The sequence below is a fragment of the Schistocerca gregaria genome, chromosome 8 (genome assembly GCF_023897955.1).
Source record: "Schistocerca gregaria isolate iqSchGreg1 chromosome 8, iqSchGreg1.2, whole genome shotgun sequence".
Taxonomy (NCBI): Eukaryota; Metazoa; Arthropoda; class Insecta; order Orthoptera; family Acrididae; genus Schistocerca; species Schistocerca gregaria.
The window spans coordinates 84344402-84365288 of NC_064927.1; the positions used below are offsets into that span (position 1 = coordinate 84344402).

The following is a 20887-nucleotide window of genomic DNA, read 5'->3' on the forward strand; positions in this document are numbered from 1 at the left end:
TGTCTACTCATAATGCTCCTAATACACATCAGGTTTTGTTTCAGTATAAGATCTTCCACAGAGGAATCTTGTTTTATGTGCTATAATACTAACCTATTCATTATCTCTGTGTTCTGTGGAACTTTAAGGAGTTTCCTCCAGCACGACAATTCAAAGGTGTCTACTCTATGCCATTCATTCTCTCTCGTGGCCCGGTCTCACATCTTTGCATCACAACTGGAGAGACCGTACCCCTTACTGTATCGATCCCTGTTGTTAAAGTTATGTCTCTACTTCTCAGACACTGTGAAGGTTGAAGTTGTCTTTCTACCCAGTAACAAGTATCTCTTAATTTCGTGACCACAATCACAGCAGCAAAATTCTGACAGCCGAGATAATTGAACTTATAAATCACATCCATTGTTTCTCCTCCTGTATGCCATTAAGAGGTAGATTTACTTTCCATAATTTTAATTTTCTTGACGTACAGCACTAGACCTCAGCACTTTCTTCTTTCACTTTTAGTAAGAGAATCTTTAACTCTTCTTCACTTTTTGCCATCATTATGGAATCATCTCCATATCTAAGGTTACTTATATTCATCCTAGCTATATTAATTCTGGTTTCTTCTTCAGGTAACCAGGCATTCCTCATAATTTGCTCTGCATATATACTGAATAAATAATGACAATATGCAGCCTTTCTGCACTCCCTTCTGAATCTTGACCCATTTAGTTACTCCACATATGGTTCTCACCATGGCTTCTGGGTCAGATGTAGATTTTATGTGAGGTCAATGAGGTGATCTGACACTCACATGTTTTTGAGTACTTTCCATGATTTATTATGGTCAACACAGTCAAAGACTTTAGCATAATGAATAAAGTAGAAATAAGTATATTTCTGGAATCTCTTGCCTTTTCCATAATCCATTGGATGTTGGTAATTAATTTGATCTCTAGTCCCTCTTCCTTTATGAAACCTAACTAGTTCTTCACATGAATCCCAGTCTGCATACTGAAGAAGTCTATTTTGTTAGTTTTTAAGCCTGATTTTGTTGGATGTGAGATAAGTGTCATTGTTTAGAGATTTGAACATTCCATTATCACTGTTTTATTTTTATTGATATTAATCTTATAACCTCTTCTCAAAATACTATTCATTCCACCTAATTGGTCTTTTTATCCCTGACAGAATTACAATGTCACTAGAAACCCTCAAAAAAAAATATTTCTTCTCTGTGAACTTTAAATTCCTTTCCAATTTTTTCTGAGTTTCCTTCACAACTGCCTCAGTGTACAAACTGAATACATTGGGGATGGGATGCAACCCTGTCTCACTGCCTTCCCAATTAATGTTTATCTTTCATGTTCCTTGACTCTTGTAACTACAATCTGATTTCTGTACAAGTTGTAAATAACCTTTCCTCTCCCTGTATTTCATCTCTGCCACCTTCAGAATTTCAGAGAGGTTGCTCCCTTAACATCCAAAAACCTTTCTCTAAATCTACAAATGCTATACATACATGTTTGGCTTTCTTCAAAGATAAGTCTTAAGGTCAGCACTGCCTTATGTGTTTCAGTATCTCCCCTGAATTCAAACTGTTACCCCCTGAGGTCAGCTTCTAACAGTTTTTCCATTTTCTGTACATAAATTGTGTCAATGACTACTCCAGGGGCCCTGTTTCAACTTAGGGCTTTCAGAGATCAGTTAATTCTTTTCACAGTATCATATCTCCCATCTCATCTTCATCTACTTCCTCTGTGCTTTTTATAATATCATCTTCAAGTTCTTTTCCCTTGCATAGCCACTAGTAATGCATGTTTATATAGCTCTGGATTTCTTCTCATGCCATATACATTTTTGGCTGCTTTGTTTGCTACATTTTTACATTTTCTCTTTTTGTCAGTTAAATTCTGTATCTTGTGTGTTACTGAAGAAATTCTACCAGATATTGCAATTTTTGCCTATTTGATCCTCTGCTGCCTTTAGTATCTCTCAAAGCTATCCATCACTTTCTTCATTTTAATCTGTTTTTTTCTAATGCTGCCTTTGAAACTTTTAACAACCTCTGATTCCTTCAATTTATCCAGGTCTCATCTACTTAATTTCCAAACTTTCTGCAGTTTATTTAGTTTTAATCTGCAGTTTATAGCTAGTGAATTATGGCCAGACCTTATGTCTGTCCTTGCAAATGTTTCTAGTGTAATATCTGGTTTTGAAATTTCTTTCTTATCTTGTCTGAAACCTTCTGGTGTCGCCAGCTCTTGTCCATATTAGTAACTTACATGGTTCTTAGACCAAGTGTTAGTAGTGATCAAATAATTTTCTGTGCAGTGTTCCACCAGATTATTTCCCTTTCACTCCTTTCCCCTCAATCCACATTCTCCTATTATTTTTCCTTCATTTCCTTTTTCTACTATCAAATTCCAGTCATCTAATTCAATTTTCACCCCCCTTAACAATTAGAATAGTTTTTATCTTTTGAGGCATTATTTTAATCACTCACACTCTGTCAGATACTTGGACTTCTTCCAGTTTCATTCACATATGGAGTGCAAGGAAAATGGTTGCTTAAATGCCTCTGAGCACCCTATAATTAGACAAAACTTGTCTACATGGTCCAGACATATCCCTAGATTCCTCACTCAAAGCTGGTTCCTGAAAATTTATAAGCAAGTTTCCATCGAGTAGTTTGTGCAGCATTAGCTGCCATACTGTTGACAACACTTTCAAATATGTAGACCGTCAGTTACATCACAGCAATTCCACGCGGCCACCACTGCAGCTTGAGAGTACTGCCAAAGCGCTTATGCTGCTGCCACTGATTTGTGAACACCCCCTCTCCGGAGCTCCAGCAGTACTCTATTTAAGCTCAGACATCTACGTACAGTGTCCATTTTGTGTGTTCATCATTTAATAACATTTACAGATTTTCATAGCAGTCAGGTTTCATCATCTATGGGATAGTCACTGTATTGAAGACTGACTGAACTCTAAACCTTTGATCCATATATGTTTCAACATTCAGATCTATTGTTAGCAACTGATGCTGCAACTACAGCAAACAAAGTTATTTATTAATTTCACTATTAGATATTAGACATGAAATAAATTAATACCTGGATTCTCTATTCACAAGCCACATCTGTTCCTTTCTGCTGTATCCATTAAAGAAGCACAGAGAATGCAAAGGAAGTTACAACATTTTGCCTCTACCTGTAAGTGTGAGTGCCTGCTCGGTTTTTCCAGCTTGTCCATGATGTTCTCCCATGGGTTAAACCTCTGACCACACATGTTGCCCTCCCTTTGACAGTCCTGTTTGGTACATGTAGACACACTTGAGTAATATTCTAGAGTGGACCATACAAGTTCCTTGTAAACAGTCTTCTTTGTAGACTGACAGCATTTTTGTAATAGCCTGCCAATGAACGGGTGTGTGTCAATTACTTTATGACTGAGCCTATGTGATCGTTCCATTCCATATCCCTCCAGTTTGTTACACCCAGATATTTACATGAGTTGACTGATTCCAATAGTGACTTATGACACTGGAGTCACAGGACATGGGGGACGAGGGAAAAGGGGGGGGGGGGTGAGAGGTAGATGAGTTCTCTGGCAGATAGTGGCACTTCCAGGCAGACTAAGTCAGTCTTCTTTGATCATATTAAGAAGGTTGTGGAGGACAAGTTTCCCAGTCTCGTACTTGCATTTTACGGAATTATTATAAACAATAATATAATCTCCTCTTTGAATTGTGTGGCTCTTACCATGATGAATATACATTTCACCATCTGTTGCTGAGAGCTACCATCTCCCCCTCTTATGCTGTTATATGTTCCTCCTCTTGTCACATATGTGCTTACCTGGACAACTGCTCATACACAAACGCAGTGTTGCCACAGCACAGTCTGCTTATAGACATCCACACATCCACCTGTCTATCCCTGTGTGTGTGTGTGTGTGTGTGTGTGTGTGTGTGTGTGTGTGTGTGTGTGTGTGTGTGTGGGTGGGTGGGTGGGTGGGTGTTGGGGAGGGGGGGCAAGTCTACCATTAATTTTACCTTTTGCTTATGTGTCATCATTTAGCTGCGTTTGAGTCCTGGCCTTTCCTAATAATTTTTTATAAATATATTCACCTTAGAATTTCCATTATCCTAATCCATGATGCCTTTACTCACTTGTAATCTGTATTCTATTCAAGAACAGAGAAATGAGGAAAACCAATATGTTGAATTTCTAAAAAAGTTGTAAGAATATTTCGTAATGATAGTGACTGAATATCACACCACAACTTTCTCAATGGCAATGGCAATTCTATACTGACATACCAATGTATCTAGCATTTAGTAGTACATGTGGCTGCTAAAAAAATCAGTATCAGATCAAATGTGGTACAGATATGAATGAGTGGAAGTATAAAAGCATTTTAACTACAGACATCACATTCTTCTGGGGAGTGTGAGAGGGACATCATAGCTTGGTGCAAAGGTCTTCTACAAAATTTGGGATACAAATAATGTAAGCTTTTAAAGAAAATGAAAAGAACTCTGATAAACAGGGAAAGAGAGGAGAAGGTGGAAAAGCATTTCAGTGATTTGTGTGCATCCATTTATATGCCAAACAGGTGTATGAACTTGATTCTACTTCGTTGCAATAACAAACAACAGTTGCTGCACATAATGATGAATTCTACTACCTCTCAAAAATTTTACTTTCTTGAGTACAGGCATTTCCATAACTTTGATAACCATTTGTGTGCTGAGGACTTTCTAACTCCATAAATGGATAACTGCCATTCCTCTCTGTGTGTTTAATATAGAATGATGGATCAAATGGTGTAAAAAGTTGATTAAGACTGACACCCAGAATTGTAGACATATTAAAATAAAGTATTGAAATTAATATGAGTTGCACTGCAGATCGCAATTAAGATACAGGATCACTATGGATAACTGGCTGGCAACTCGTGTCAGTATATAGCATAAAACTCTTGTATATTGTAAAAATCACCCTCATATTTTAAATGCCATTACTTGAATGATAGTAGTGTGTTACTGTTGTGGATAGTGTGGGGTAAGTATGGATTTAAAAGTGAATTAAATATCCTGTACTTTCAAATGTAATGCTCTTGTGATGACATATGTAAAGCTTTTAGTTTTGTACTAGTCACAAGGCATGTTGAAAAGATAATGAGATACATTTGTAAGTACAACTTGAATGTTATGTATAAATGTTTAGGAATACACAAAGAAAGGCTGAAGAGATTAAACGGAGGGCATTCCTTAGTGTCTGGAGATATTTTTTGGAGAAAACCTCAATGTGAGGGACTGCAATTCTGCTTTTCTGCCAGTTTTGTTGATTCAAATAATTACTCAGATTCTCTCACCTGATTGTGACGTCTTCTTGGTGGGGACCTTTTATTCCACAATGCTTCCAACTGATCAAAATGCTGAGACTGGGCAAGTGCTGCCTGCTCAGGTCCCACACACTAAAAAAGTACAAAGAAGACTTCCTGTACAATTCTTAATGTTATGTGTACTGTTAGTCACAAGTAATCATCTTATATTTTTACTATATGTACACATCAAGGTTTTCAGATGTTGCTTTCAAATCAAAAACATAGAATTGAACATGGGTAGAAAAGGATATGCAGCAAAGGGAGGTACAGGGTAGTGATCTTTTCTAAGTCTATTGAAATTCAGTAAAAAGACATAGTTCATATGGAGACTTGATTATACAGTTTTATTAAAATATACTCAGCTCATTACTGATCACATATACTATAAACAATGTAAAATTTGCCATTCCTAATTTCATGGTAGAAATGGTATTGTAATTTAATATAAACAATTGACAATTATACAAAATGTGATGGCTTCTGTAATATGAGTAGATTAAAAGGCACAATTGAGACAGATGCCAAGTTCACATGTAAAATGGAAAAGTGCAACCCATATTCAGGTTTGTCTCTGCAATATTAAATTGTTGGAGTATACATTCTGCATAAGACTTCTGACTGATGAGAAATGAACCATTTTCATCACCTTTGATCAATATTTTGAAACGTTGCCCCATACCTCCCATTATATTCTTGAATTCACTCTACAATCAACAAGTCATTGAGGATGCCATTTTTGGCTCCACCAATAAGTACTTAATAGATATACAAAACAATTAGAAACTATCATATAACCATAAATTACTAATGTGACAATACAAACACAAAATGGTTGATTTTGATTAATCTGAAATCAAACCATGTTTCAACTGATCATTCCAATAACTTGTAAATCTATGAAAAATTTTAAAGAGTTTACATAATCCCCTGGTGTCATCATGAAACCCTTCAGGCTGTTCCCTGTTTATTTCTCCTTTTAACAAACCATTTTAAAATGCTGAGTTTATATCAAATTGTGCCTACCCTTAACATAATGCAATACTGAGTACAGTTCCAATTGTGTCATATCCTGTGACTGGGCTCTATGTTTCATTACCGTTAATTCCTTCAAGATGACTGTAGTCCTGAACAACTAGTGGAGCTCTATGTTGATAATTTATCAAGTTGGCATCTGGTCCGGGGGAAATAGAAGTTTTTGCTAATTCTATTGAAGTTTGTGTCAAACTAACTTCCAATGGTGAAATTTCTTGTTTTTTATATATATTAAAAACAAAGATTCCAAGACTTACCAAGCGGATGGATATGTGTGTGTGTGTGTGTGTGTGTGTGCGAGTGTACACCTGTCCTTTTTTTCCCCTAAGGGAAGTCTTTCCGCTCCCGGGATTGAAATGACTCCTTACCCTCTCCCTTAAAACCCACATCCTTTCATTTTTCCCTCTCCTTCCTTCCTTCCTGACGAAGCAACTGCCAGTTGCGAAAGCTCGTAATTCTGTGTGTGTGTTTGTGTGTTTTGTTCATGTGCCTGTCTGCCGGCACTTTCCCGCTTGGTAAGTCTTGGAATCTTTGTTTTTAATATATTTTTCCCATGTGGAAGTTTCTTTCTGTTTTATATATATATAATTGATTTCCATTTACTGCAGTCTGTTGGCCTGATTGCTTCAGATTATTTTATTGGCTAATCTATTTATGGTAACACACATTTAAATAAATTCCAAGTTTTCAAATTTTGAAATGAAAGCTCTTCTATTCATTACCCTGTCTGTCTCACATTTTACTTCCACTAAAAAAATTGGCATTTACTATGTTCATTCTTTTAAAATGTACTTACTTAGGGCATCAACTACAAAACAGTTTTTACTTGATAATGGCTTACTTCACTACTGTAGAAACGCTGTTAGGTTTTTCTCAGCAATTCTGATTCACTCACAATGTGTTTGTTCTGAATAATTCATCGCAAAGATTTTGTTCATCAGAATTTTAAGCAACTGTTTGATGTTCTCATGAAACTGTTTTGGTACATATACAATACATTTGGTCCTAAAAATAAGTGACTGTTCAGATGAGCATTCTTGGCAACTGATACAGAGTATCAATGCTGCTCACCATATGTTGACAGAGAAATAATAATGTTGTCCTATTTCATCTTTTCCACTCTATGTTTTTGTATGGTTCATTATAATGTTCTGGGAAAATGCTACAAAAGTGGAAAATGTTTTTAAAATAAAAACACCGAGCTGTGAGGCTGATATGTAGTGTTACAAATTGGGACATCCTTTAGTCACCTATTCAGCCTCCTTCGAATACTGACACAACTCAGTAAATTTATTCACTGATGACATCTGTAGTCAACAACCAAATGCTTTTCCTTGGTGTAGTACAAAGAGGAGTTACCTAGTCTGGTGTAAGATTTTTAAAATAAGCTCCCACTGAATATAAAAAAAAGATTTGAGAAGTGGAAATTGAAACAATTACTCATAAACCATTTGACAAGAGGAAATTGAAACAATTACTCATAAACCATGTTGTATATAATTTAAATGTATTGCTAGAGCTACAAGTTTTGTATACACTGAAGTGCAAAAGAAACTGGATAGGCCTGTGTATTCAAATACAGGCAGAATACAGTGCTGCAGGTGGCAACACCTGTATAAGAGAAGTGTCTAGCGCAGTTATTGGATAGGTTACTGCTCCTGCAATGGCAGGTTATCAAGATTTAAGTGAGTCTGAGACAATGCATGAGCGATGTGACACAGCATTTCCGAGGTAGTGAAGAAGTTGGGATTTTCCTGTAAGACCATTTCACAAGTGTACTGTGAATATCAGGAATACAGTAAAACATCAAATTTCTGACATCACTGTGGCTGGAAGAAGATCCTGCAAGAACAGGGCCAATAGCGACTGATAAGAATTATTAAATGTGACAGAAGTGCAGCCTTCTCTAAATTGCTGCAGATTTCAATGCTGGGCCATCAGCAAGTGTCTGCGTGTGAACCATTCAATGAAACATCAATGATATGGGGTTTAGGAGCTGAAGGCCACTCGTGTACCCTGGATGAATGCACAACAAAAGCTGTACACCTTGCCTGGGCCCATCAACACTGACGTTGGTTGCTGATGGCTGGAAACACGTTCGCTAATTGGACAAGTCTTCAAATTGTATTGAGAGGATGGACGCATACAGGTATGGAGACAACCTCATGAACTCATGGACCCTTCATGTCAGCAGGGGATGGCTCAAGCTGGTAAAGGCTCTGTAAAGGTGTGGGGTATGAACAATTGGAGTGATATGGGACCCCAGATATGTCTAGATATGACTGTGATAGGTGACATGTTTGTAATCGCCTGTACCCATTCATGTCCATTGTGCATTTTGTCGGACTTGGGCAATTCCAGCAGGACAATGCAACACCCCACATTAACAGAATTGCTACAGAGTGGCAGGATTTGTGGTGTCAATTCCCTCCCAGCACTACTTCAGTCATTGGTAGAATCCATGTCACATTGTGTTGTGGAACTTCTGTAGGCTCAAGGGGGCCCTACACAATATTAGTAAGGTGTATCATTTTCTTTGGCTCTTCAGTATATATTACAAACATGAGATGCCCGCCATTAATCTTATGATGACCTGCCCCTCACTGTTTGTCCTTGTAAATTTGCTTTTTAATCATCTTTCATTCCCTCCTGGAAAAGAGAGAAAGCAGGCTCTTGCAGAACTAAATCTTAGTTCTTTTGGGACTTCATTGTTGTAAATATATTTGTTAAATAAAGCGAGTATTTGCATAACAAATGATATGAACTGATTATGTATATGGTCTCAGGTTCTATACAAAACTAAAACAAGACTGGAAAGTGCCATGATGTTCCTTTCCCCTGACACAAGAACTACAAAATTTATTCAATGTGATGTTAATTATATTCTCCTTCAGGAATTGACAGATGTTGACCAATTTAATTGACTAATGTGAGATTAGCCTTAGTGAGGTAAGATTTCTGAGGTTGGTTCATTTGAATTAACATTCTGAAAAACTGTCCAAGCCTTACAGATATAGACTCAGATCACAATATAGTAGTGATGAAGAGTAGGCTGAAGTTCAAGGCATTAGTCAGGAAAAATCAATACGCAAAGAAGTGGGATACGGAAGTTCTAAGGAATGACGAGATACGTTTGAAGTTCTCTAACGCTATAGATACAGCAATAAGGAATAGTGCAGTAGGCAGCACAGTTGAAGAGGAATGGGCATCTCTAAAAAGGGCCATCACAGAAGTTGGGAAGGAAAACATAGGTACAAAGATGGTAGCTGCAAAGAAACCATGGGTAACAGAAGAAATACTTCAGTTGATTGATGAAAGGAGGAAGTAAAACATGTTCCGGAAAAATCAGGAATACAGAAATACAAGTCGCTGAGGAATGAAATAAATAGGAAGCGCAGGGAAGCTAAGACGAAATGGCTGCAGGAAAAATGTGAAGACATCGAAAAAGATATGATTGTCGGAAGGACAGACTCAGCATACAGGAAAGTCAAAACAATCTTTGGTGACGTTAAAAGCAACGGTGGTAACATTAAGAGTGCAACGGGAATTCCACTGTTAAATGCAGAGGAGAGAGCAGATAGGTGGAAAGAATACATTGGAAGCCTCTATAAGGGTGAAGATTTGTCTGATGTGATAGAAGAATAAACAAGAGGCGATTTAGAAGAGATAGGGGATCCACTATTAGAATCGGAATTTAAAAGAGCTTTGGAGGACTTAACGGTTAAATAAGGCAGAAGGGATAGATAACATTCTATCAGAATTTCTAAAATCATTAGGGGAAGTGGCAACAAAACGACTATTCATGTTGGTGTGTAGAATATATGAGTCTGGCGACATACCATCTGACTTTCGGAAAAGCATCGTCCACACAATTCCGAAGACGGCGAGAGCTGACAAGTGCGAGAATTATCGCACAATCAGCTTAACAGCTCATGCATCGAAGCTGCTTACAAGAATAGTATACAGAAGAATAGATAAGAAAATTGAGAATGCGCTAGGTGACGATTAGTTTGGCTTTAGGAAAAGTAAAGGCATGAGAGAGGAAATTCTGACGTTACGGCTAATAATGGAAGCAAGGCTAAAGGAAAATCAAGACACGTTCATAGGATTTGTCGACCTGGAAAAAGCGTTTGACAATGTAAAATGGTGCAAGCTGTTCGAGATTCTGAAAAAAGTAGAGGTAAGCTATAGGGAGAGATGGGTCATATACAATATGTACAACAACCAAGAGGGAATAATAAGAGTGGACGATCAAGAACAAAGTGTCCGTATTAAGAAGGGAGTAAGACAAGGCTGTAACCTTTCGCCCCTACTCTTCAATCTGTACATCGAGGAAGCAATGATGGAAACAAAAGAAAGGTTCAGGAGTGGAATTAAAATACAAGGTGAAAGGATACCAATGATATGATTCGTTGATGACATTGCTATCCTGAGTGAAAGTGAAGAAGAATTAAATGATCTGCTGAACGGAATGAACAGTCTAACGAGTACACAGTATGGTTTGAGAGTAAATTGGAGAAAGACGAAGGTAATGAGAAGTAGTAGAAATGAGAAAGGCCAGAAACTTAACATCAGGATTGATGGTCACGAAGTCAATGAAGTTAAGGAATTCTGCTACCTAGGCAGTAAAATAACCAATGACGGACGGAACAAGGAGGACATCAAAAGCAGACTCGCTATGGCAAAAAACACATTTCTGGCCAAGAGAAGTCTATTAATATCAAATACAGGCCTTAATTTGAGGAAGAAATTTCTGAAGATGTACGTCTGGAGTACAGCATTGTATGGTAGTGAAACATGGACTGTGAGAAAGCCGGAAAAGAAGAGAATCGAAGCATTTGAGACGTGGTGCTATAGACGAATGTTGAAAAATAGGTGGACAGATAAGGTAAGGAATGAGGATATTCTATGCAGAATCGGAGAGGAAAGGAATATGTGGAAAACTCTGATAAGGAGAAGGGACAGGCTGATAGGACATCTGCTAAGACATGAGGGAATGACTTCCATGGTACTAGAGGGAGCAGTAGAGGGCAAAAGCTGTAGAGGAAGACAGAGATTGGAATACATCCAGCAAATAATTGAGGACGTAGGTTGCAAGTGCTACTCTGAGATGAAGAGGTTAGCACAGGAAAGGAATTCGTGGCGGGCCACATCAAACCAGTCAGTAGACTGACGACAAAAAAAAAAAAAAAAAAAAAAAAAAAAAAAAAAAAAAAAAAAAAACAAGCAACAAACAAACACACACACACAAATTGTATGCATATAAATTGATTAACATGTTTGTCAAAGGTTAATGTAACTCACAACAAATTCCTTCCAGCATTGGGCAGGAATAACAGGCTTTCCAAGTAACATGCACTGTCACAAAACATTTGTTAAAGCTTTGACATTAGTTCTCTCTCTTCAATCAGTGTTCATTAAGGTACGATCACTTCAGCCAGGACTGGAAAGGAGTAAAATATTGATAACTATTCACCTCAGTAATGAATTGTTCCTGTAATGTTCCCCCCCCCCCCCCCCCCCCCCCTCGAATACATGATTTGAAAATTAGTACTGCGTTAGAATTAAAAAATTCAATGGTAAATTCTGGGTTGCTGGATACATTGTCAGATCTGTGTGTGTTGTTTTTAAACCTTTTCCTTTAATTTGTATTTGGACAGTTTATCTTCATAGGTCGTCTCTTACTGCAGCTGTAGGACTTAACATACAACTTCAGGTTTTTCTGAGTTGTCAGATTTTTACTCTGTTTTCCATTATGTTCATTATCATCTGTTTACCATCATGTTTATTGTGATCACCTAAAACGTCTAGAATCTACTAATACACAGAGCTTTCCATCAGATGTTAGGAGAGTCATGAGGCTCACATTAACAATAAAATTCTGGCACAGTTTTTAAGACAGTATCCTGAGCCAATACGTATCTACACTGACAGCTCCAAAACCAGTGACTCTGTTGGAAGCATGTTCTGTGTACCATGTTTACGGAAGTCTAGGCCATTCAAATCACCAGTGGAGGCAAGTACTATTATTGCAGAACTTATTGCAATACTAGAAGCACAACATTTCTGATTGCTGATTGCAGCATATTAGTATTTCCTACTCACTGAATCTTTACCTGCTTGAACAGCACCTAAAAATTTTAGCACAGATGTTACTAGAAACCCCAATTGTATGCAAGATTATCGAAGTGTTGGAATTGATGCATGGAGAAAGTCATTCCATAAATTTTGGTTGGGCGATATCACAATGTGGGTTCACTGGCAATGAGGCTGTGAACTACTCAACCAAAGAAACTGCTGTGACAGGGCATACCATCTGCACTGCAACCCCATGTAAGAATTACCAGTGTGTCATACACGCATGCATGACAGAAGACTGGCAACAGGCATGGGAGACAACAACAAAATATAAACTCAAGAAATATACAACAGTTCAGCCATAAGTCTCATATTAGACAAAATCTCACACAAATTAAGTGCCTATGATTGTCTGACTTAACCAAAGAAGTTTCCATAAACATCTTCACAGGCTGTATATTGTAGAGACAGCTTTCTTCTCTTGTAGAGAAGAAGAAGGTACAGATCATCTTTTCTTCATGTGCCCCATACAACGTAGATGTATTACAATATTTTTATATGAACTTGTGAAGCTGGCTCATCAGTTGCCAACCTGTGTGTTGGCTTTCTTAGCAACACAGGATTATAGACTTTTCCACTTGATATAGGATTCACTGTTGCCACAGGTATGTGCAGGTGACACCACTGACAATGGATTGCACAAAAGTGTCCTACAACACCTGATTTTACAATGGTTATACAGTATTGGTGTACCTGTAATTATGAATATTCTATCAACAATGTGCATGCAAATAAATAAATATTGTAATACAAATTTTCTATCACTACCCATATATTTTGTGTAACTATGAAGGAATATGGAAAATAAGAGAAAGGCAACTAATGTTTGGTGCGCGCGCGCGCACACGCACACACACACACACACACACACACACACACACACACACACACACACACACACACACAAGAGACAACAGTATTCACACTATCTTCTGAGCTCTTGCTCTTTTTCTAAGAAAAGTACACACACTACCACACAAACACCCTAACACACACCAACAGTTGTGGCAAGACTATAGGTGTGTAACTATGAACTGGCTGTATAGTGGAAGCTAAAGCCCAATAAATTCAGTTCAGATTGAATGAAAAAGAAACAGTGATCTGACTAGCCTGGCTACCACCAAAATCACATTTCTTCAGCTTCAGGTAACATGCAGCAGCTTGTTCTGCAGTCACACCATGTTCCACAGGCTCCTGCTCTCAATGCCATTCATGCAAACTTTGCCAGTGTCCTCTAAGCCTCATAGTGAATTCTGAACCATAAAATTCTTTCTATTCCAGTCCTTGATGAATTGAAATTTCACAATTTCATTGCTGCTCTGCCAAAGGCGGTTAAGCTAACTGTTTAGACGGACCATTCAACAAACACATGAAGATTGTTAAAAAGTAGGAATGACTATTCACAGATTGATACCACAAAACAAGTCACTTTATGTATGTAAAACCACATTCTGTATCCACATTAATGATTTGTCATTGATTCATGTAGTTATTCAATTAGTGTCTGAATGTTAACATTTTGCAGCAAAATACACAAATACATATCAAGCTAGACTTACCATCATGCTCCCAACAAGAAAGTGTATGCATGTTCATGGACTAATCAAAGATTTGTCAGATCAGAGTTTGAAGCCTTGCATTTACTGTTGTTTACATAGGCACGCAGCTTCAAATGGCTCTGAGCACTATGGGACTTAACTGCAGTGGTCATCAGTCCCCTAGAACTTAGAACTACTTAAACCTAACTAACCTAAGGACATCACACATGTCCATGCCTGAGGCAGGATTCGAACCTGTGACCGTAGCGGTCAAGCAGTTCCAGACTGTAGTGCCTAGAACTACTTGGCCACTCCGGCCAGCCATGTTGCTTCATTTAAAAGGATAAATAACTAATTAGCACTTAGAAAAATTTACTAAGAAACTGTAACAAAAGTTTTGCTCTAAAATATACCTGTTGTGAACCCATTGTAGAACCTTTGGTTGGTATTTTGGAAATTTCCTCCATACTGGCAGACACAGAGAACCTCCTCTTCAGTCTTTCATCAACAGCTGCCATCATTATGGAAGAAGTCAAGTGTCCATATTTCTTCTGCCAGGTATATGTGTCTAGAGAGACCTCCTTTTTCAATAGTCTTCTCATTGGTCTCTTGGGCCCAGTGGGTCGCAAGTCTGCAGCAGACAACACACGCGAGACAGATCTAAGACCATCACGTCAAGGCATGCCGCATACTACGGAGGATGACGGAGAGCCTGGTAAGGCGAGCGGACGCAGAGGTGTGACAGTGGGGCTCAGAAAAACGTTATAATTTCTTCAACCAACTTTGTTCTGTTCATCATCTGTCTGAGGTGCAGCCAACAAATTCTTATTCCACTGTGCACCACACTTTATTCTATAATCCAACTTCGATATTAACCTACTTCTTTAACGAAGTCACTGTTATCACATAACTGCTGGCCGTAATGTTTTCCACTTCAATAAGTTATTTAGCCCCTTGCTTCAGCTACCCAGTATTTCATGCTCTGGGTTTTAAAATGTTAATTTACCCCGTTTTTGGTTTGATAGCTTCCTCCTCAATAGTCATCAACAAAGTAACTGACTGAAAGAGGATACAATTTTCCCTCTGATATATTATGTCATTGACTTAGTCATGTTGTTCATTGTGTTTTGATCAGGCTCTAGTCTTTTGGTGAGTTGACAGTGTAACAAAACATCATTTGGACCCTTTTCTGCAGCACAGAATCACTGGACATTTTGAAGCACTTCAGAAGGACTGAATGTGCCAAAAAATGTGCTGATGGTGTCTGCAAGCCAATTGCCTGCAGAAACTCAGAGTCAAAGCAGTTGTTTTGTATGAAAGAGGTCTGAGAGCATGCCTTCATCAAGACAGTGTACACAGGTAGCTGATACAGTCACAGGAATACCACAGAAAGAGATGAGTTTGATAGTGTGGGAGGACGTTATGTTAAACAGATGTATGGTTTTAATTATCATTCAAGAAATACTGTTGAAGACCAGAGGTACAGAAATGAAGTGCTACAGTTACATGTGCTATTTTACAAAGGAATAGATGGTAGTGGCTGCTCTTTACGGACATGAATATCCTATAAAGCAGGGCCAGCCATGGCATGCCAAACTTCACGCATGTAGCGTGTGTGGGTGCATGTGTATCATGGACCATTCTGTCACTCGGCTTTCCTCAGTCCTGGGAAGTACCCAGAACAGAACAACATTTCCTTTAGCAATGTGATAGGGCACTTTTGCATTGGCATAACTCTCCGAGTTTGGCAAATCGTGGTGTCAGCACTCTTCACTCTATTTGTTCTTGGTATGAAGTATGTTCACAGGTTCTGTTCCTGTTCGTATAAAAAGAGGCAGTCTACCAATCTTATCATCACAATCCTTTAAAATGAATGGGAATGATGGAGGTGAGGAACGAGAATTCACATAATTGACAGGTATTGCATATTTTATATGAAACAACATTACACTACAACACAGAAAGATGTTAATGGTTTAGTTGACAATGAAAGAACAAAAAATTACAACTATCAAAAGAGGAGATTCATTGTTCTGTTCATCAAGAAGAATTTTGTGCTAAATTCGTGGACATGTAGCATGTAAAGAAATTGGTAGTATGAATAGTAAAATTCCTAAAGTTGCATGCCTTACTCTATTGTCCGTTGCAGTAGTTTCCAATGGAACTGAACAAATAGTATGGAGATTTCATATATTAGTGCAAAGTATGTTGGTTAAGTCAAGGTGCATGGCTGGAACATTTTTTTTTTTAAAACTAACTAGAGTTGAATTTGTTGACGAAAAAGGAGTGCAGAAATGAAAACTAGAACAACTTAAATGTATTGCAGGCTTCACATTTTAAGCAGACTCAACTGTACACTGCCGACATTAAGACATTGGAAGATTATTTCTTCCTGATTTGTCAGGGATGAATTTAAAAAGGAAATCACATTCTACAAGGAACACTTGTCGACAAAGATAGTCCAGTGCCCTAGACTCACTGGCGTTGAAGAAAACACAAGGTTTGAAGAATTCATTGTGGCTTAGAAAGAATTACAAGGACAGTTTTGACTTTTTCATAGATGACTTGCACTTACCTTGGGACAACATATATGCATTATTTCATCAAAATTGGAACACAGACAAGTACTGTAAATGTAAATTTCATCTGAGACAGTCTACTTGACTTTGTGGTTCAGAACCAATAGATGGTGCTGTTAGTTTCATAGTACAGCAAAGAACCATTAGATGGTGCTGTTACATGTTTTTTTTTACCATGGTGGCAGCAGATGTACTTTCAGAAGTTTAATTCAGTGACAGAATTAAGTGCTACATCCTTATCTTTATGAATACAAACTAACACTGAATTTACTTGGTTAGGATATACAGATTTGCTGATTTTGCTTTGTGTATAAAAACTTAACAACATTTCTCTGCTTCTTTCAGCAGGTTTTATTTATATTATTTGGTATGACAAACAGATTTATTAAGTTTGTTCTCTGATTCTAGTCCCTCCTTATCACATTTGATTTCATTTTATTTACAAATAAAAATATCTAGAAAATGGTCGAGTCTTTCTGAATACAGTGGAAGGCTGAAAGACTGAGGGCTATGCTGTCTCAAGATTCCAATGAAGGTTTAATTAATTATTTGTAAACTCCTTCTGAAAGCATGGTGTGACTTAACTCTTATGGAAAGCATCATATGTATGGAAAGCATCATACCTAACTTCATTCCTGAGAACCCTTCACTCGCAGAGGCTTAAAGTTACTTCTCTGCAGTGTAACATCATATACGCAGAAACTTTGATGCGAAGCGGCAAATGTGAGGGAGTTTTTATACGCTGAATCCTGTTTACTCCTAACAATTTATAATTTCCCTTCTAAATGTAAAATTTCTGGTGAGCTTATGATATGCATGGCCATAAAAAAAGCAAAAGGCCAGGCACCATGTGCTGCAGGCATGGACCTCAGCTCTACCTGGTTTCCTGTGTTAATGAAGCAAACAAGTGCTTCATTTGTGTCCCCATCTGTTCTCATCCAAATGCTTCACACAAAGAAGGTTTATAAGACCAAAATAAATTCCATATGTACGAAGTTTCAGGCAGAGCTCTAAATAAATATGCCACACAATGCTGGGTTTCTCAGCTCATTGTATGAAAAATAAGCTTATTTAGTTTTTGCATGAATATGGGAGCCATAGGAATGGTAAGGTTTTCCCTAACCTTTCTTGTTCACTGATATGATGGCCAAAGAGACAAAAGTGATGGTAAGATAGTTTCATTCCTTCACTGCAGCAAACCTCCTCTGGAGACTGGAGACCCCTGCAGCTAATGTTGCAGTGTATGTTGGCTTGGTCAACTTGCCTCCACTTTCTTAATTTTCTCTTATCTATTTGATGTGTCCCCAAAGACACTCTTTGTAAATATTGGCATGTACAGTTTAAATAAAGCTGCAGGTGCAACAATCGTGTAGACAAGCAGGACAGGACAGGGATGGAAATTTGATTATCTCCCATCATAGTGAATGAAAGATGCATTCGGATGTCCAGCCAGGTTAATGTAAATATTTTTGTAAATGTAAACATCAATCACATATTTAGGCTTTAATCCTGTTCCAACTGGTCAACTGCTGCCTATAAAGCAGTATGATGAGTGATTTATGATCATGGGCTGTCTGACTAGTAAGTTGCCAGTCCCTCAGGCCTTATTGCCAGTAGGTGAATTCCAATGATGTGTTGCTGCTTTTTATTAAAGCAGCTCCTCATTTGGCATCATGAGTCTGAGTGGATCCTATTCCATATGTCCCTATCCCAGAAAAATCTGAGAAGGTACTAAGAATTAAAACCAGGTCCTTCTGCACCAAAGGCAGTAACGCTACCACTTGACCACTGAGGTGGTTACTATTCCTATACACAATATTTAAAAAAACTAACATAACTGTCTTAGCTGGACTATGACATTATTGTTGGCAATGTGCCGCTTCTTCTTTTTCTTTCACAAATGGGTTGCTTAAGAACAACCAATAACAGCACTTGTTGACATTCCTTTAAGCACAGCATTCTCTCATGTACAATAGGTAATTGCTCCACCCATGAACGTTGTTTGGTCATGTTAAAGTCGCTATTAATACCACATTTAAATCCCAGGCACTGGCCAGAGTGCTGCTTTTGGTAACGTTTTACAAAATGTCATCTCCCTCAACATCCTCCAAATTAGATCAATGACATTCAGTGTCATATTCCAACCATTACTTATTTATTTAGTTACATGTGCCATTGTTCACAGTTCAAACATTATGGTGTGGAACATGTCAGTTGAACAAAATATTGCACAGATATTTATAAGTAATACTTATTTGCCTATATGCTGGGCATGTACTTGTTTGTAAGAGACATTTGTCTTTACTCAGGAATTTCTACATGTGGGTGACAACCCCCATGCACATCACTTCTCAAACATTTTGGAAAGTGGTGTAAGGAGTGAGGCTGGGCAGCAGTAATAGACTACTATGGAGTTAACTTTTCACAGTCTTAATTGTGATATATTTTAATCTGTCAGAGAAAATACCCTTAACTGAGGTTTCCTTCCCAGTGCTTAGAATAGTTAAGACAGAATGCAAGGAACATCAATGACATAGTTGGCTGAAGGAACGAAGCAGTTCAGATATGCAACTTGCACTTTTAAAATTTTATTGACCATCTGATATGTAAACCAGAAACAGACAAGGGATGAGCTGTTTCACAGGATTCCATAATTGGCATCAGAAAACAAAGTGGAATGGTTGGCATAGTGAGTCAACTTTAGCTATAAATAGCTAAGTATTACTAATAATACCTCACTGTAATCCAAGACAATAGTATATATAAGATCAACACTCAAGACATTCCATGAAGACAGTTCATTCAAATATGCAACTGTATGCAGAATAATAGAATTCTTAATGTAACCGGACATCCAAGATGTGTACTACAACATCCCAATAAAAAACAAAGTGATTTCACAGTTATCCCTCATAGCTTGCCTTTGCTTGTGGCTGTCATAGTTGCTTTGATGATACTTAAGAATATTCTATACCTGAAATATATTATTCTCATTACCTTCAACCTCTTTCGCAGGAGCAACATAACTTGGCATCTTGACATAAGTAGCTGGGGTGTTATGCAGGCAAATGATGGGAAGCTGCCGGCTTTCCAGGAGGTGAACTGCAATTCTCGAGCAGTCTGTAGACATCTCCAAAGATAGAATCGGCACCTGAAGCTGCAGGCAGGAGAGGGGGCGTCCACGCCTCGTGTCCCACACAATGATGCTCTTATCCTCAGAACCTTCAACAGAAAAATTATTGCTATGTGAAGGGGAAAAAACCACTGTCACCTACTGCATAAGATTTACTTGCGTGACTTCAAGCAAAAAAACACTGTACAGGAACGGCAAAAAAGCTTGTTGTGTTCTCTGGTTTATTACAGCTTGCAAGGTAGTGATAAAAATTGAGTATATGAACAGACCTATAGTGTACAAAGCTGCAGAAGGAATGTTTGTATACAATTTGTGTAAGCTATAATAGAGAGCCGGAATTTTAAAATACTTCTGACAAGCTGAATAAAATCAATTATTTTTTTCTATTCTTGTTAAATTTAATGTTTGTTAGAGTTTACTGCTGATAATTTTAAAAGATGTGTGATAGATTGGAAAGATAGAATGTTAGCAAAGGAGATGTATACAAAGCAAAAAATGACTGTTAGAGTAGGGAATGAAGAGAAGGAAGGGATGAGTATTGGAAAGTCAAAGATGCTCACTGTCACCAAAGCTACTGAACATATATGTACAAGAATGGATAGGCAAGGCTATGGGAAGTGCAAGAGGTATTTTAATTGAAGATGAAAAGATAAAGACTATAAAATACATGGATGACGAAGCACTGTTGGCAGTTTCAGAAGAGCAGCTACAGAAGATGTTGGAAGAGTACTGCAAAAGGGAGGGGGGGGGGGGGGACATGGTGGTCCGTACATGGATGTATAGAGTGTTTTTAATATTTTGGAAGGCTAATGGCAATGTATAAGCAGTTGTAAAAGAGCTCCTGTTCTGGCCCTGTTAAAAATCTTTACAACACCAACTTTTAAATAATTTTGTTGAAAGAAAAATACCTGACTACACTGTATTTTTTTCCTTTCCTTGCAAGCTAGAGGTCAACAGGGGGGGGGGGGGGCTGATGGTGTCTTGTCTTGCTCCCAAGTATGGGCACCACAGCTTTCTGTATCTGAGAAGTTTAATGATGTGGTATGGAAGCTGTACAGTAGAAATACGGAGGCTAATATCTGTGGAAA

General features: G+C 38.0%; 1 protein-coding gene across 1 annotated transcript in view; it reads right to left on the minus strand.

Moving 5' to 3' along the window:
* LOC126285291 (protein qui-1) overlaps positions 1–20887 on the minus strand; it is a 1482105-nt gene that overhangs the window by 42848 nt on the left and 1418370 nt on the right. The window contains exons 27-29 of the mRNA XM_049984579.1: positions 19664–19888; positions 14501–14718; positions 5368–5469 (exon numbers count right to left, since the gene is read on the minus strand). Of these exons, the coding sequence (XP_049840536.1) occupies positions 5368–5469; positions 14501–14718; positions 19664–19888 (545 nt within the window). The remainder of the gene's footprint in view (positions 1–5367; positions 5470–14500; positions 14719–19663; positions 19889–20887) is intronic.